Source organism: Melospiza georgiana, chromosome 7 (assembly GCF_028018845.1).
Source record: "Melospiza georgiana isolate bMelGeo1 chromosome 7, bMelGeo1.pri, whole genome shotgun sequence".
Taxonomy (NCBI): domain Eukaryota; kingdom Metazoa; phylum Chordata; class Aves; order Passeriformes; family Passerellidae; genus Melospiza; species Melospiza georgiana.
Window position 1 is genome coordinate 7,781,933 of NC_080436.1, and position 13,732 is coordinate 7,795,664.

General features: G+C 43.0%; 1 protein-coding gene across 11 annotated transcripts in view; it reads right to left on the bottom strand.

Annotated features, from left to right (window-relative positions):
• The window catches only part of UNC80 (unc-80 homolog, NALCN channel complex subunit), a 122,877-nt gene that overhangs the window by 84,769 nt on the left and 24,376 nt on the right, over nucleotides 1-13,732 (bottom strand). For 5 of the 11 annotated variants that reach the window (XM_058027905.1, XM_058027901.1, XM_058027904.1 and 2 more), the window contains exons 11-20: nucleotides 13,449-13,589; nucleotides 11,901-12,169; nucleotides 10,940-11,293; nucleotides 10,007-10,153; nucleotides 8,021-8,168; nucleotides 6,493-6,641; nucleotides 3,817-3,983; nucleotides 3,010-3,111; nucleotides 866-1,080; nucleotides 255-361 (exon numbers count right to left, since the gene is read on the bottom strand). In XM_058027905.1, coding sequence (XP_057883888.1) covers nucleotides 255-361; nucleotides 866-1,080; nucleotides 3,010-3,111; nucleotides 3,817-3,983; nucleotides 6,493-6,641; nucleotides 8,021-8,168; nucleotides 10,007-10,153; nucleotides 10,940-11,293; nucleotides 11,901-12,169; nucleotides 13,449-13,589 — 1,799 coding nt within the window. Of the gene's footprint in view, nucleotides 1-254; nucleotides 362-865; nucleotides 1,081-3,009; nucleotides 3,112-3,816; nucleotides 3,984-6,492; nucleotides 6,642-8,020; nucleotides 8,169-10,006; nucleotides 10,154-10,939; nucleotides 11,294-11,900; nucleotides 12,170-13,448; nucleotides 13,590-13,732 lie in introns of those variants that run through there. The other 6 variants (XM_058027903.1, XM_058027902.1, XM_058027898.1 and 3 more) reach the window with 3 other exon arrangements.

The following is a 13,732-nucleotide window of genomic DNA, read 5'->3' on the forward strand; positions in this document are numbered from 1 at the left end:
AAAAATTAAAGCTCAAGTGTGTTGACAGAGCCTGCGCTTTCCTCTGAGTGCACCAGAGCAGTGTAAGTTTAACCTAGTCTTCACCTTGAAGTACAGAAGTCCAGTGTCAAATTGCCATGGCTCTACTCTGGAGACTTCTCTGACAGTCTTGTTAGCTGCAAAGTCCATATTGAATAAAAATGTTCCCATGTGCAGCTAAAACCAGCCAGATCCTGCCTTTTTAAGCTCTCTGTAATCCAGCCTGACACATTTACCTTGGAGCTCTGCCTGATGAAGGAGAGACGGTCGACAGAGCTGATATCCAGGAGATCTTCCACCCCATCAGCCAGGCCAGAGAGGGAGGAGCGCTTCAGCCAGTTCCCTGTCACAGAATGAGCCACTCAGTGCAAATCTAAGCATTCTTCCTAGAATAATCTATTTCTCCACAGTGGCCACACCAAGGCATGAGAAAATGAGAGACAAGCATAAGGTAACATTTTCATGTAACATGTATTAACTACCATGCAAGGCCAGGTCCTGGGAATTGTAACAGAATATTCTCTGTCAAACAAATGTTAATTTGGAATATTTCTCTTCCACAGACAGGAACAGTGCCTGTGGGATTACAGTACTAGCCTACTACATTAGAGGAAAAATTTCACTAATCTATTTTGACAAAAATATCCCCTGATCTCTTTGGCAAATTGCTTACATTTCCCTTTGCCTCACTTCCACATCTGCAAAATGGAGCGAGCAGCAAATCACAGCTTCTTTTGGGAGAATATACAGACAATAAGGAACTGTGCTGCAGGATTTCTTAAACCAGCTATGTCTAGCTGTGTTTCTCTGCACATGCAATAGGTATATAGAATAGAAAGAGACATACATTTACCTATGGGGAGCTTGAGTTTCTTTCGGAGGGAGATGCGTCGAGAGCGAGAGCGGGAGCGCCTGTCTGTGGTGGTTCCAGAGTGAGCCGTGGTGCACTCGGACGTGTCCTGCTCAGACTGACTGCTGGTGTCACTGGCTGCACTTTGTGACTTAAACATCTTCCTCCAGAAGTCCTTGCGACCCAGATTGGCCCCTTGGATCTGCTCATCACTGGAACAGAAGGGATGCAAAGCATCAACTGCATTTCAGTGAAGCTTGGATGCTCAGGGAAACAGAATCTCCTTTCTGCAGCACACTCCTAATCTCTCTATTGCTTGAAGTTGTTTCATTTTGAATTCCAAATACACTGCTCTTAGTGGGACATAACAACACACTCAGTGTTGTTCAAGACACAAAATATCCATCTTTTCTGCCCTTAGGCACTGTGGCAGAACATCATCCCCCTCTAGCATAGACAGTTTATCTGCTCTGTACATCAGACACGTGGTGCACATGGGTGAGATAACCCAGGCCAGACACATGCCCAAAAGAGAGTTCTCTCTGGTTATTATCAGACAGTGTACATCCCTGACCTTCAGAGCAAGGTGTAAAGAGATAAGTGAGCAATCCTTAACTGAGAGACACTTTACAACTATAAAAGCTACACAAAGTTTCATGGAGGCACAAGTCTCCTACACACTCCCTGGAAACCTGTAGGGCTCCTTCCCCAGGCTTGGATGCATCCTGGTGGTTACTTCCCCAGAAATTGAGAGCAAAAGATTTTTTATGTATGCCCCACCAGAAACAGATAGTAAGATACATTGAATCCTAATCTAAAGTATTTCTTCTCTAGCTGTCATATAGGTACCTTATTACTACAGTGCACCAAAATGTTCCTCTATTAGTAGTGTTTCTTTTGTTTATCCTGTGTAGTAAGTAATCAGTCAAAATCTTATGACAGTTAAATTTGTGTCCATTAAATAAATAATTCATTTTGTAGTAGACCTAATTGGTTGTTACTAAGAACACGAGGAGTGAGAGCAATCTGTGGTGCAGGCTGCCCCTAAAAAGAGTTACTGCCAGAAATCTGAGTCAAAGGAAGGACTTGTTTAAGCTCTCCTCTCCATTCACAACATGCATTGAACAGGTCATTCCAATTTTTAGTTTCTACACATGAAAGTAAACCACCTTCTTTATGTCACAATGAACTACACTTCTAAGACCACATTAGTAATTTCTACAAGCATTTGCACCCGAAAGCTTTAGGACATGATGACAGCTCATTTAGAACTGGAATTGGGACAACATTTTTTACTATATTCTTGAGATGTCCCACAGCTATGGCAGGGCTCAGAGAGGAACAACTTGCTACAATCCTGCAGAGCAGTAAAAGGCTTTGTGTTATCCCTGCTGTCTCAGCAATAGTGAGACTTTGCAGGCTCAATTACGGCAGGATGTGATGTAGAGCTCTGGGCCCTTGTGCAAGCAATGTCTTCATGCAGTGCATCTCAAAGCTCTTTAACAAGACAGACATGTATTCAGAGGAGTTAAATGACTTGCCCAAAAATTACTTAGGGATCACTGGCCACTTGCATAATTTTCTAAAATTCTCAAGAGTATTGCCTAAGTTTAATTCAATAGTAAATGGCAGAATTCTTTGGACATGGATTTCAGATGTACGATGCCAACAGCAGGTTGATTCCCTGTGCTGAAAAGGGAACTACAGCAATCTTCAGAGCCCAAGGCAGGTCAGGAATGGACAGGCTCTCACTGAAGTATTAATGCCTCTGAGCAACAACATGGAAGCTGAAAAATAATAAAATCCTCACCCAGGTGTACAAACAAATCTTTGAGAACAGTAGTGGTTAAATCTCTGAGGAATTAACATGTTCTGGTAGCAGGGTACACAGTATTGACAAATCTCCTGCATTGTCATTTGCAAACCTCTGCTGTTTCCCTACCAAAATCAGGATGGGTGCAGTTGGCAGCACTGAAAATAGGCATTACCCAGTTGGTTGCAGAAGCTCCTGTGTAGACACTCAACAGTTTGCTGTACCATCCAAGCAGGTGAGTCTGCTCTCCTGCCCCTTTGCACCAACCCCAGGAGGGAGCTGCTGGCATGAACACATTGAACAATTCAATATTTATATATTTACTTACTGCTCTGGAGTCTGCATGGGGCGGCTTGAAACGTAACTCCGGCACTCATCAGGGGCAGCTGAGGCCTGCCCTTTGTCAATGACGACACTTCCTGCCTCAGACCTACACAAGGTAAGATAAAGATAAGATCTACATAAGATAAATCATCAGCCAAAGCAAATGGATGGCCCATCTCGTGGTCATCACACAGAACTGCACATGGAAACCTGCAAAGTAGCTTTAGAGAGGCACTCTCTCCTTAGCAACTCACATATTATTCCCAAAAAAAGGCATCAGCTCCTAGCAGCAAAGCCAAGGTTTTCAGGACTTTTTCAACTCTCTTAATCCTTCTTCTCAACATTTTAATATGACAAATTCCTCAAAGCACCAGGGGAAATTTCTTTTTGATAAAGAAGCATGTCAGTATTAGGTTTCTTCTGGGACTTGTTTTGCATACCAGGGTTTGCCTGTCAGAAAAACAGGTACACATCCCAAAGGATGTGGATGCATATTAAAAAGTACATGCACTGAGTGTTTTGGGAGTGACACTGTGCTTCTTAGTTCTCTTAACCTCTCCTTGTCCCAGTGTTTCCTGTTCTCTTATGCCTCTCATATGAGACTGCCACTGATTTTCTCTGCAAATTTGTTGCAGTCTCAGATCGTTAAATTTTAAAGGAGGCTGCTGCCACAGCAAAAGTCTGTACATCAAGAACTGACAAGCTCTAAATATAAAACAATCCTCTGGGACTTCCTATATTTGTGTTTGGCACAGACAGCCATAGAGTCATATGCAAGTCAGTCATTTACCTTCTCCCTCCTGACACTCACCTTTTGCTCCCAGAAGGTTTTGGCTCTTGCTCTGTTTCCTCTGTCTTTTTTCCTGGTATTAACTTTTCAGCACTGTCCAAGAGGGCACTGAGTGCCACTCTCCTGAATACATTCCCATGGGCCTCCTTGATAAACTGCACCAGCTGTCGGATATCACAGTACAGGCCCTGAGCAGCAAGACACCGTGGAAAAAAAAAACCCAAAAACAAATTCAGTCTGCAGTTTCTAAAGAAGAGTGAGAGTCAGTACTTTCTGAGGTACTTCACCAGGCCATAACTTCTCCTCTGGCTCTTGTGTGATCTACTCTTCAGGTGTATGGTTTGTGCTTTTTGGCTGGAAACTCATAGTGCAGAACAACATGATCTGCATTGGGATATTGTAGATGGAGAGGTATCAGAGGCTAAAAGAAAACCTGTGAAATGAGGGAGCTACAAACTTAAAGTTTGCTTTATACCATTCATCTAGACCACAAACTTAAAAGAAACAAAATACCTCAGGTGTATGTGAGAGGACGTTGAGTGCAAACAACTGCATGTTTTTTTCAGAACCAGGGATATATTGGGATTTTTTTTTTTTTTGTTATTTTAGAGCTTCACATGATATGAAGAGAGAGGAATGACTCACTCATTCCCCAACCTCCCTCCTACACTCAAAGCCCTTTATAGTTCTGAACATCCATACACATCTGTGATGTGCAAATCACCTCTATACCTGAGGGGGCAAGGGGATGGAGGGAACAGTTTTAGAGGGCTTGAATTTTGATCTGTGAGCTTTCCTGAAAGACCTTGGATTATTCTGAAAATTCTCAGCAAGGAACAAATGAAAACAAAAACAAACAAACAAAAAACCCTCAACAAATTTATAATTTCACCTGTATCCTGATTAAGGTTTTTTTTTTTTTTAAGCAGGATATTGATGACAAGATTAACTTTAAACAATGACAAAGCAACAACAAATCTGCACACATGCTCTACATGCTGTATTCTCCATACAGTCACAATTAACAGTGTTACCCTTAGGGATAAGCTTCACACTAAAACACTAAAAAAGCTCCAGAAAGAAACACAATTTATAAGAAAAATTTACCCTTAGTGCTCCTAATCTAGGTCCAATAATGGGGCATGTTTTTCTGTACGCCACCAAATAATCTCTTACAATAAACATTCCAAAGGAGGAATATCCATAAGAACTAGAGGATTTGGACATAGGTAGACTACACTGCTGATTTAAGTATTAACGTGGTTTTCCTTCAAGGCATTTATGTGGTTTTACTTCTCCTCACAGAGCATTACTGCCCCTTTAGCTGGACTTCAGTGTCTCTACAGCTCTGCTGTAACGATGGAATACAAGAATATTTCTTGTTTGCTTCCACGAAAAATCCTAATTTCTGACAATAAAGCAGATGGCCTGAGACAAGCTGCTAGGGTACACCAATTTGGGAGAAGAACATTTATGTCACTCAGTCTACTGACTGCTCTGGGAAGACAGCACATGCATAGTACAAAGGAACACCTTCCTTTCCTCCATGTGTTCAGTAAATTGAATGTTTGCCTAAAACTTGGGAAGATCTACCAAGATGCTGTTCAGTAATTCACAGAGTCTAGCACCAGAGGGCCACATGGTTAACCAAGTGAACTGCCTTTGACTTTGCTGAAAGGTGATTCATTGCAGCTGTGGTCTTAGAATCACAGAGTAACTGAAGTTGGAAATGACTGCTGAGATCCTTGAATCCAACCATTAACACAGCACTGTCAGGTCCACCAAAAAACCATGTCCCTGCTTCCACATTCACATTCATATCTTTTAAATCCCTTCAGGCATAGTGATTTTGATCACAATCCTATTTTGATCCCTTCTGGTTGGAGCTTTTATATTTTTCATATGAGGGGATGGTAATCTCTCTTCACAGAGCAGGGAGACAAAACAATTCCTTCTCTAGTTGGGAACCAAGGACAAATGATCCAAATTTCAGGCCCAAGAGCACAAACAATGGAGACTGAAGAGAGAAAAACAAGAAGGATGGGATTTCATAACCTAAAGCTGTAACTGGACAATTAACTCCAATATGCAAATGGACCAGAACTTATAAAAGTGACAGACCCCGTGACCAGTTGTCCATGTTGTGACCATTTTGGTTCATCTTGGGTGCAGCCCTGGCTGGGCTCTTGTGCTGCCCAAGGTGCATCCACTGAGGCCTTTTAATAAATCCCTACTTTATTCTTTAACTCTATCTAGCCTCTGTTCTAAGTCAGCCTTCACAGGGCATCAGTTTCACCACATCCCTGAGCAGCCTGTTCCAATACCTGACCTCCCATTTTCAGTGAAGATATTTTTTCCTAATATCTAATGTAAACCTCGTCCGATACATCTTGAGACCATTTCCTTTTGTCCTGTCACTTCTACCTGGGGCAAGAGACCGACCCACACTTTGAGACAATCTGTGTCAGGAAGCTGTAGAGAGCAAGGAGGTCTCTCCTGAGCCTCCTTTTCTCCAGGCTAAGCAACTCTGTTTCCCTCAGCTGTTCCTCATAAGACATGTGCTCCAGACTCTTTCCCAGCCCCATTTCCATTTTTTAGGGAGAAAACTTCAGGGTGTCCCCAGATTCTGAGATGCAGCTTCACTAGTGCCCAGTACAGGGAGACAATCACTTTGTTACCTTGGTATCAAGTGCTTACCAGGTTTTCTGGGCTATGGAGCTCGTGTGTGGTGGATGCACAGCGAGTGATCAATGACTTGAACATGGCACTCACAATAATACCTTCCACACTCTGGGCTGTAGACTTGTTGTCCACCGTGGTGAAGTTATTCCCAAATCCAGCCTTATCTGTAAAATTCAAGTACAAACAAGCCATCTTGTTGGGAACAGTTATAAAGGGAGGGCTTAAAGACACACATAAAGGAATTATGATTATGATATATGAGACAACTTCCTGTCTAATATCCTATGCTCAGTTCTCTCAGCCCCACTCTATAAAAAATATAGCAGAAACAAAGGGTAAAATGAATGATAAATATGGAAGTATTTCCTAGATATAGATGCATTATGAAAAAGGATTGAAAATATGAGGACACTTCTAGCTTTGTTCCATTGGCATCTCTCATTTAGAGAAGTGCAGAATAAGGCTTCAAATTTGAATAACTCCAGTTTTTTCTAGTTACCATTCTAAGGGATAAGAGGTGTTTGATTAAGCAGCAAAGTGACAACACCCATGAAACAAAAATCTTCTGAACTATAGGAATGCTTTTCTTGGAAGGTGCACAAGAACACCAAACTTTCAGAAACCCTCAAAAAATAATTACGCATTTACATGAATTACAAAAAACTTCCCAGTTTCCTGAGATGAGAGAAAAGACTCTCAAGAGCTGCATAGGCTGTCATGTTTCAAAGAATAAGCCAGTCAATAATTGATGAATACTTAGGGAAATGTCATATGGGAATCTTCCTCATGAAAGCTGGCTATATAAAGTTCTTTGATGCTTTCCCTGAAATTCTTGGCATCAAAGACAGGCTAATAAATTAGTCAGACTCTGAGTGTTTCAGAGGAGCTATTCCTACTCTGTTAAACAGCCACTCTTAAATGTTGCTTCATGCAGTGACCAAGCATAAATACTTGATTGTTCTAATACAACAAAAAGGATTTTAAAAAAATCCTCAAACCCCCCCTATGTACACACATGCATTTGTAACTGCAGGCATATGCATCTGTGTGTCCATATTCTCATTCATTCAAGCAGCTCTTGCTGCTTACTGTGCTGCCTTCTAAGCTCTGAGGCACCCAGAGGGTTTTAAAGCTCCATTATACTTCCTTATTCAGAAAAAACTGTGTATTAAACTGGCCATTCCCCCTGGTGCCTTGTCATGTCATGAAGCAGAAAACTTCCTGCCCCAGGCATGGTTCAATGAAAGTCTCTTCTGTGAAAAGCCATGAACAAGAGGTAAGATGAATCAAAGGGAGCCCTTCAATGTCAGGTGCATTGTGTGCCATAAGATCTAGAGGCAAGGTGGTCAGATCCAAAGAGGTCCAGCTCCCTTGGCCTCCACTGCCTAAGGATTCAGTTTATACATTCTGAGAACAGCAAATCACATTTTGTAGTTTGTGAAGGACAGGAATGGGGCTTCTTTCTGATGGCACGGTTTAAGACACACAAGTGTGATGGCACAGTTTAAGACACACACGAGTGACTGATGCCAGGAGTACTCACTGTCAGTGACTGGCTCCATGCAGAATCCCAGTAAAGCATGCAGGAAATCCACCACGTTATTGAGAGAATCCTTGTTCACGTAATCTCTCACGGTCTGCCGGAATTGCATCTTGTCCAGTTTGTACAGCTTGGTCAGGCAGTTCTGGGCCTGCAACAGTGCCCATCAAATCATATCACATCAAAGTACAAGCTCGAGTTTTGCTAACAAGAACAAGGTGACTTTGCACTTAGCTGTCTGTCAATGGTCCCATAACAGGACAGGTTCACCTCTGGAGCCACCAAGAAATTCGGCACCAAAGAGAGTGCACCAGTATGGGTGCCACTGTTTGAGGTGGTGATAAAGCCACTACCAGCTCTATCTCCTGTCCTCTCTTCCTGTGCCCAACCCCAAAGCAAAGTCTCACTGGATGTAAATGAACTGGGAATGCACCACCTCTGTCAATGCTCAGTGCCTTGGTGGAACAGGTTCTTAGCCTCAGGCATCTGATTTTCACCCTCCAGATCAGACCCAACCTATTGAATGCCCCTATATCCAATTTACATCATACAAAACACTAACTTTTTACTTAAAAACTATTAATTGTCAACTTCTTATCACAAAACTAGCCATTCTACTGGGACCCCAGGAAGCCTGGAGTTAAAAGAATCTAAAATATCATCTCTACAGGAAACATGAACTCTCCTGTTATCTACAATAGGGTGCTTAACTTTCCAGTAAACTCAGACATGATTGTCCACACAGTCAACACAAACGCTGCATGCAAAGCAGTTTGGCCAGACAAACACACAGAAAATGCAGCAGACTTACACATGTAGAGAAATGTTTTCCTCAATTCTATGGGCCTGATAAGAATCTTGGTTCCAAGAGACTTATTTATTTATACTTGATGTTATGCATAGGTCTAAATGCTTTGCTGGCTCAGCTCCAAAGGAAAACTCTTTCTGCTTTCTGACATGGTGATGAATATGGAACCTGTTCAACCAGTGCTCTGTGCAGAGCCTTTCTACTGCTACCACTGGGACTCTCTCATCCATCTTGTCCAATTGTGCCCACTCCTGCAGCACCTGGAAATCTAGCTAACACAAGAACACTGCAAGGACACAGAGCAGCCAATCCATCTCTGAGAAATCAGCCTCAGAGCCCAGAATCTAATTACAGCTCTGTTGCCACAGCTCAAGCTAACCAAAGCCATGGAGAAGAATGTGGTTCACACACATCCCATGGGATAAGTAAACTCTCACTATAGTCGTGGAAAAGGCTCCCTTCTGCAAGCACACAAGGTGAGGAAGAGGCACGCACTGAGAAGGCCTTTGAAAGGCTCCCATTTAACAGGGAGTTGGACTGATCTCAAGGAGACAAATTCTTCTGGATTAAATCTGATTTCTGGGCACTTTCCAATGTCTTGACTGGGGCAGGACCAAAATTGTTAGGAACCTACAGTTATGACCCACAAAATTCTTCAAAAAGGGCCCAAGTGAGTCTTTTGCTTCCTTGCAGAACAACAGAACAAGTACAGTGCAAATACAGTGCACTCCAACCATCAGGAGCTGATGGAGCAGCCCAGCAGTCATAATCACCACTAGCAAAGGTGGACATACTTACATACTTACACCTCAGACTTTTGGATTTACATAGGCAACCCAAGACAGCTGCACCTCTTGTAAGTAGCATACACTTTTGGGGTACTATCCTGTGAAAAATTACTAACACCAGCTCACACATGGAATTTGCTCCCATGTATTGTCCCAACCCATCTGCTGGGGTGGCCAGAAGCACCCTGGTCCCCAGGTGTGCCCTTAGAAAGCCCCAGGGACTGGAAGGCAACGCTACAGCTGAAAATCTGCTACGGCTGGGCTGCAACACAGTCTGTGAGCCGGGGCAAAAAGCAACACATTTACTGTCAATACAGGGAAAGCTACAGAGGGGGCAGGCAGCCATCTCAGCAGTACAAGGGGGGACACTTTAATGAGCTTTAATTCTCTTACATTCTCCCGAAATACCTGGAGTCTCAGGCGGTCTCCAGAGAGCCCTCGGTGTCCTTCTCCACAACCATAGGCACAGCCCAAGGACTTCACAATTTTGATCAGCATTGTGAGTGCCAGCCTATGGGTGCTGATAGATGGGCCTTCATCCTGAGGGTCACAGAGGAAAGGATAGTGGGTAACCCTGGCACAACCACTGGCATTCTGTTGGCATTTTACTTTTGACAAACTGCTTTCCATTTCTTATCTCAGACACTCCATCACTGAGTTGTTATTCTTGAAGTGTTTACTCCAATTATTTTTCAAGTTTAGAGACCAGCCCCCTCCTTTTCAGCTCCCAAAAAGTATGCTATAAATGTGAAGCATTTATAGCAAAAAGTATGCTATAAATGTGAAGTCCCTACATGCTGCTATGCATACCATTCAGAACTTACTTCAAAAAATTATCCCTGAAAAACAGAACTGGCTTGGCTGAGTAGAAAACTAAGTTTCTTTTTAAAATGTCTTAGATATTATGCTCTTATAAGTTGCAGCTTCAGAGGTCAGCAATATAGCATCTCTTGTCCAATTCTCATAGCAATACTGAAAAATTTAAGACTTCTAGTAATCAAATAAAAAAGAAACCGTGCTCACATACTGGGTTCCATTTTTCCTTTACAAGCTATGAATAATAAACCTGAAAAAAAAATTGTCATTGAGGGTTGCAAACACTTTGTGAAGATATTGAAAATGTCCGTGCCAGGCTCACAAACTTCATTTTTGGCAGCTGCTTCTCTGCAGTAGTTACAGTGCTTGAATTGCTAATCACGTTTCCTCAGCAGAACCCCAAGTGAGCACCACAACAAGACAGAAGGGCAGCTGCATACACATGCATACTCAGTCTTAACAGATATTAAAGTACATTTGGAATTGCACAAAGAGAGAAGCAAGACATACCTTTTCTTGTTTCTTGTCATTCTTCTCATACGGCCCTCCTCCTCCTCCACCACCTCCATCACCTCCGCCACCTCCTCCACCACCTCCTTCTTCTTCCCCATCTCCAGCTCCACTAATTGGAGGTGGCCCAAACCCACAGGCTGAACCACAAGCAGCCCCTTTAAGCTGGAAGGAGCCTTCACTTGGTCTCTTTTCAGGGGCCTCGTTTTCTTTGTTCTCACTCTTCCTGCGCACTTTCTCCACACAGGGCACCACACCGAGCTGCAGCAAGCACTCCACAATGTTCAGTGCCACGTCACAAATCCGCGAACTGATGTCGTGGTTCAGAACCAAGTAAACAGCCTTCAGCACCACCTGAGGAATTCAAACATCCTATTTAAAGCCAGAATTATTCCCTCTCCTAGTAATATTTAAAGATTCTAGATTCCAGAGAGTCATTAGAGCGGGCACAATACAAACTGAACAAATAATACACAACCTTAAATACCAAAAGCCTGCAACCTAGATGTCAGACAATAAACCACAGGCTGGGCACAGTCAGGCTGAAAAGGAAACCATGAGATGACATCTGTGAGCCTGAGAACACTGCTTCAGTGCATCAAGAGCTGGCAAGTCATTGAGGGGAGAGCAGAAAAAGTGAGGTTGAAGGTGCTAGAAGAAAGGTGCTACTCAGTCTTATACTATTTTATAGGGAATTTGGTGCATGCCCCAGGAACACAGCCACTCAAGATCTGATGTGTGCATTCCACATGCACATGCGCTCCTTGCAAGGAGTAACAGGAGTTGCAGTTTCTCAGAGGAGACTTTTAGGGTATGCACAAATGTATCTGACTGACCTTTATGTACTGCTGAGAGAAGTCATATAAAGATGTGAAGGAAAAGCCCATCAAACCCCTGATCTCAATGGAACAGCTACATTGACAGAAGAGGGACCTGGCTTTCCTCATTCCTTGCCAATTACCGAGAGATCCAGCATGCCATTCTTGTGGACAAAGCTGTTGGTTCCATCAATGTGATCCGTATCCTCCAAGCAGCTGTAATTGATGCAGGAGTCTGTCAGGCTCCGTGGCAGGTTGGCACATGCCAGTGGCTCGTGGGGCATCTCGGGGATGGGCACCTGGTTGCAGAGCTTCCTCATGTGCTCGCTGAAGAAATCGGCATAGCCCACGTTGAACGAGGCCAGGGTGGTGTTGAAGGTGGCCACGGTGATGGTGGAGATCTGGGACCGCACTGCAGGGAGGAAAACAGCGACCTGTAAATAAATTTCCATCTCTACAGCTACACAACAGAAAATTGAGGCTGAGCTTGCCTAAAGGGAGCGGCTCCTAAAGTGGTTTGTAATGCCAAAAGAAATCACAAACTCCTAATTCCTATCACATGCACAGTGACCAAAGGTATACTCATTTCTTCTTTTAACACAGTGTAAATTAGAACAACCCCAAGCTTGTTCCAGCAGTTCAGTTCTCTGGCAGCTCAAGCTCATGTTAAATGGGCAGTCAGGTAGATCAGGCAACTCAGACATTCTAAATCTAATCCAAAAGGATTTTTCTCTCTGCATTAATCCAGTGCCTCATCTCAAAAGCAGCAGTTTGCCCCTGCAAGGCAAAGAGAAAGAACTCTGCAGCTGAAAGGCAGCAGGGGTCAAGGTAGCAGCACCATAGCACAAATTTGAAACAGCTTTCCAAGTCACATCAATCTGGAAAATTTCATCACACCAGTTGAAAATAACAATACCTGTGACAGTCTAAACCATCTCCACAATGAATAGCTGTCTGATGAGAAAGGCACTGCAGTCTTGAGCTCACAGTGTTCAGAGACAGGAACTTTGAACTGCTCAGGTTAGCAAGCTGGCTTCAAGAGCAACTTTTAATCAAGGATGTCTCATATTTTTAAAACTCATGCTGATTTCTAGGTCCCAGTGCTCATAATTTCCCACACCTAGTGCTTTGTAAGTAGGTTTATATACCCTCTAGTGCAGAAAGACACCCATAGGGTTGTTTAGACCACCATCTGCCAGATAGGACAGTAAAAGGGTTAGAGAATAACAAAGAATCTCTTCCTATGGCTATTGAATATAAATATATTCTAATTAATGAACTAATGACATCTAGTACATTTAATAAACAGTGACTCAGTGATGGACTGGTGCTATTTTGTACATAGCAACTTGCCAGAGTGGCAATCACATTTCCTGACAGGTTGTGCAGTTGCCATTAAAGATAGCAATACCAAGCTTCTGTTCACACTTTTGTGTTGTGTTGTGATAAGGCAAGAAAACCTCCAACCATGCCTTCTCCCTGCTGATGGCCACCAATTGTTTTAAAAAGCGTTCCAGATAAACATGAACTGTTTGAAACCTTTTTCTTCATAGTACATAAAACCCGTCAAGAGATACAGAAACAAAAAAGGAAAAATCAGTTAGTCGCACACATTAGAAAGAGTAATTCTTCCTTTCACTTTTTGGGGTTGATATTTCAGTGAAGCACCTGTCCTGATGTGTTAAATTTACCTTCCTTGACTGTGTTGTCCCCATGGCTGTTGGAGGGGTCTGGCAGTTCAGAGACCAGCGTGTGGTGGGAGTGCGAGTGCCGGGCGCTCAGCCCCTCCATCTCCGTGGCTGTGTCAGAGCTTCCCCTCCTGGTAAACTTCCCTAGAGAGACAACAGGAAATGGAGATTTTGTTTAGCTACATGAGGGGTGGCTGGAGATAGCAGCTGAGATTAAAAATTAAAGGACTGGAGTCTGTAAAAATCAAGATTTTTTTCATCATGCTGTGAAGCGGAACCAAAGATTA